The sequence below is a fragment of the Propithecus coquereli genome, unplaced genomic scaffold (genome assembly GCF_000956105.1).
Source record: "Propithecus coquereli isolate 6110/MARCELLA unplaced genomic scaffold, Pcoq_1.0 Scaffold13, whole genome shotgun sequence".
Classification (NCBI taxonomy): Eukaryota; Metazoa; Chordata; class Mammalia; order Primates; family Indriidae; genus Propithecus; species Propithecus coquereli.
In genome coordinates, this window is record NW_012137191.1 from 8,837,624 (window position 1) to 8,839,529 (window position 1,906).

The 1,906-nt window shown below is 34.6% G+C and overlaps 1 protein-coding gene across 1 annotated transcript in view; it reads left to right on the forward strand.

Moving 5' to 3' along the window:
• The window catches only part of KIF21A (kinesin family member 21A), a 152,622-nt gene that overhangs the window by 131,820 nt on the left and 18,896 nt on the right, over positions 1–1,906 (forward strand). The window contains exons 26-27 of the mRNA XM_012638488.1: positions 25–132; positions 1,499–1,627. Of these exons, the coding sequence (XP_012493942.1) occupies positions 25–132; positions 1,499–1,627 (237 nt within the window). The remainder of the gene's footprint in view (positions 1–24; positions 133–1,498; positions 1,628–1,906) is intronic.

A 1,906-nucleotide genomic window follows, 5' to 3' on the forward strand; every position in this document is an offset into this window, starting at 1 on the left:
TTAAAGAATCTTTTTCTAATTTAGTTCCAGGCAGTCATCTCTATCAGAAAAAAAAATACCAGAGCCTTCCCCTGTAACAAGGAGAAAGGCATATGAGAAAGCAGAAAAATCAAAGGCCAAGGAACAAAAACAGTAAGTTATTTATGCTTTTTATAAAATGTCTGCTGCACTAAGAAGCTAAAGGATAATAGTGAAATTATTTTGCAGATTTAGGCTGGTTCTCTGGTTATGACTGATTTGACTAATCAAGACAATCAAGTCAGCTATTGGCTTGACTAAGTGGTTTTCTAATTTTTTTGGTCACACACATACCTGTAAAAATATTTGAGCACTTGTCCCTGATTACGTCCACTTACTTAATTTTCAGTTATTTGTGTATATCATTGTAAGAGTTAACATACACTTGAGGTGAGGCTTATTAAATCTACATTTCAAATAGTCTTCTAGAAAAATTTGAAGTTAAATTTGACTTTATTTGATAAAACTGACATTGACTCTACTTGTTTAGAGTGGCAGACAAAAAACTAATATTAATCATAGGGTGTGTTGTGCCATTTTCTTGCTGTTGTCTCATGTTTAAGTTGTTGGTATTACCTTTACTTGTTTCTTTAGTGTGTTTTATAAGGGTTAGTTTACTTAGCAATACGTAATATAATTTGATGATCCACTTAAATGGGCATTTATAAATTGCAATACCATGGCATGCACAAGCTGAATGGATTAGAGCCACGGTTACCCTACAACTCCTCCCTCAGGTTACCTAACGTGCTGCATGAGACAGGTAGATCTCAGCCATATCCTTGAGGGAGAGCAGCTATGTCAGTCTACATTTAAATGTTAGCAAAGTGAATTTATTTCTGTAATGTAAAATTAAATACAAAAAGAAGTGTTCATATATTTTCTGTACCTAAGTGGACAATCTTGTGTCATCCCCCTCTTCTGTGCCAAGATGCACACTCTCTACTTTGACCACTGGTTTAGCTGACTTGAGTGTCATAGAAATCATCCTTCTAATCATTCTTGCTTCCTGTATTTAAAGATCTAATTTGCCTGTTTCTACTGAATCTGATGTCTCAAGAATAATTGGGAAAGGGGGGATGGAGCAAATAAGTAATTTAAAAATAAATGATGGAATCAACTGAATAAGCAAATTGCTCTTAAGCTGTCTGGATCTGTTTCCTCATCCATAATGTGAGCAATCTGGTCTCAGCTCTAAAATTAAGTAATTTTAAATTTGGCTTGCTTTTTTTTGGATACTGACTTCCGATTTCAGCAGGCAGAACCTTTTCTTTAGTGCCATCTTGTGGCCAATGTAACAAAATTCAGTGGAAAAAATTTAAATTGTTCAGAGTGCATTATATCTTACATAAAAAGGAAAAGAGGAAGGAAGGAAGGAATTCTCTAATGAAAAGCTTTTTGTAAAAGCATGTTTCTTATAACTTTTCTAACAAATCATAACAAATTAAAGCTACCTATTTAATATTCTTTTTTCTTGTAGCTCAGATTCTGGAACTTCAGAGGCTAGTCTTTCACCTCCTTCTTCCCCACCAAGCCGGCCCCGTAATGAACTGAATGTTTTTAATCGTCTTACTGTTTCTCAGGGAAACACCTCAGTTCAGCAGGATAAGTAAGTCATTATGGAAAAGAGCCCCAACTATTTATACAATATTCTGAACCTTTCAATACAGTGTATAGAAAACAGCCATCTCTGTGTGGGAGATGGAATCTGACTTGTGAACTTTTGCCATATTGTATGCATTTTTCCAATGGGAAAGGAACCATATAACAAAAATTAGAGAAAATTATTTTCCTGCTGAACATTATTCCCTGTTGCAGATTTGCATTGCTATACTTTCAGTACTTGTCTTGCCTTTTCTTTTAGAATTGAAAAATCTTTGAGACCACT